General features: G+C 40.9%; 1 protein-coding gene across 1 annotated transcript; it reads left to right on the forward strand.

Moving 5' to 3' along the window:
* Positions 1 to 1,090: 1,090 nt before the first annotated feature.
* Positions 1,091 to 1,447, forward strand: LOC139713618 (uncharacterized; the record flags this gene model as incomplete). The annotated part of the gene is made up of 1 exon (XM_071625324.1): positions 1,091 to 1,447. A coding segment is annotated over one exon (357 nt), but the record flags the coding sequence as incomplete, so codon positions are not given.
* Between the last annotated feature and the right edge of the window lie 532 nt (positions 1,448 to 1,979).

A 1,979-nucleotide genomic window follows, 5' to 3' on the forward strand; every position in this document is an offset into this window, starting at 1 on the left:
TATCAGAGTCATCATTGTTTCAGGAATGATTCAGGAAAATGGCGGAATAGTTTTTGTTGTTGTTTGTTTGTTTTTGGACATAATTTGGAGATAGTCCCGAGTTGCTCGCGTCATAGCATGTTTACACGTAAGCCTATGCTATCTGACGTTGTCAACGTCTGGACCATACCTTATGTCGATATTACTTTCTTCGCGAGCGAGCGAAGCGAGCGCTTGAGAAAATTATTTACGATCCTACAAGATATAGAATACTGTTCAGCTCTGTTACCTGTCTGAAGGCGGGCGTACGAACGTCATGCAATATGCAAAAATTGATACAATCACATTTCTGCTTCCTCCATTTTTTCTCAAATTTCAGGGGGGGGGGGGATGATTGTACAGGCCATCCCCCCTCCTCCATTTCTGGGGGGGGGGGGGGATATATCCCCCACCCCCCCCCCCCCCCCCCGGGATTTACGCCCATGTTTATATATCATTTCAACAAGGTATGATTACAACATTACTTTTTCGTTGGTAGCCCATTCTGGCACCTTAAATATCTAAATTTGAAACTTTGGTAACCCTTCCCCTCACGGCTGATGCCGAGCCCTGTTATAGTGTTCGTCATAGTGTTCGTCAAACATTCTCATTAGATAGTAAAAATGTTTGACAAGTTTTAATAGTGGTATCATGATTTGTCTTTGCACTTGTACGATTTGACCCTCAATCATGCGATCTGCCCATTATGTAATGATTTTTTTAAAAGACAGTTCTCTCACCCGAAACGTTGATTTCAGTCTGAGGATTCTCTGCCTTAACTATATGGTTTATAACAAAGCTTCTCATGACGCATGGGTCCATAAGTTCCCTTTGTTATGATCATCTATAAAGTTATAAACTATGTGAATGCCGGATTCCTATATTTAGGGCTACCTCGAACTACTGTATTGTCTACTTTCTTCATGGAAACAACAACATAGAAAGGTTTTAAAACAACGAAATCAACATTTCGCTGCCTCTTCAGTGTTCAATTTCAGAACTTGAGTTCACTTAAAAACCACTGCCATCACTGACATCGCCACCAATTTATCTTTTGTACTTATGCACACAGGTCATTATCATGAATCATCCTGGTGAGATCCACGCCGGCTACTCTCCGGTACTCGACTGCCACACCGCCCACATCGCCTGCAAGTTTGATACTCTACTGGAAAAGATTGACCGTCGGTCGGGAAAGAAATTAGAGGACAACCCAAAGATGGTCAAGAGTGGTGATGCCTCCATAGTCAAACTCGTGCCCTCGAAGCCGATGTGCGTGGAGACCTTCTCTGAGTTTCCGCCGCTGGGACGTTTCGCCGTCCGCGACATGAAGCAGACTGTAGCCGTTGGCGTGATCAAGTCTGTGGAAAAGGACGACGGCTCTGGTGGAAAAGTCACTAAATCTGCTCAAAAGGCTCAGAAGAAGTAACATTTCGATAAAAGCGTTTAACCTCTAAGCCTTACCAAATCACAAGAGAGATGTCTCATCTCTCAGGTGGTAATGAAACATTATTTTTGTGCTTATAATTTTTTTGAAATAGAACACCAGAAGGATCACAATTTTGAGAATAGTTTTTGAAGTTAAACTACGCGTACACGAGAACAGAAATGCGTCGGTACACGGGATGGCGATAATATGATTCTTAAAAGTACCCAAACAAAACCCAATTGTTGATTTGAGATTACAAAAACAGTTCATATTTCTCTAGATTTCCTAATGTCAACAATGAATGTAATTCATATCAAATTATGTAGTTCTTTCCCAGGCAAATCGCGACTTTTCGTTATTCTTCTTGTCAGGAATATTAATTGTAACTTTCCTCCTGATACCATATCCCTCTCTAAAAAAATCGAGTGAAATATTCACTCTTAAAAGACTGAATACAAAATAGAGTGAATTTAGAGTGAAATTGGAGTGAATTTTTAGTGAAAATGTTCATTTTCACTCGTTTTAGAGTGAC

The sequence above is a fragment of the Diadema antillarum genome, unplaced genomic scaffold, assembly GCF_040938485.1.
Source record: "Diadema antillarum isolate AM-2024a unplaced genomic scaffold, OU_Dant_1.0 seq00002016_RagTag, whole genome shotgun sequence".
In the NCBI taxonomy this organism is placed as follows: Eukaryota; Metazoa; Echinodermata; class Echinoidea; order Diadematoida; family Diadematidae; genus Diadema; species Diadema antillarum.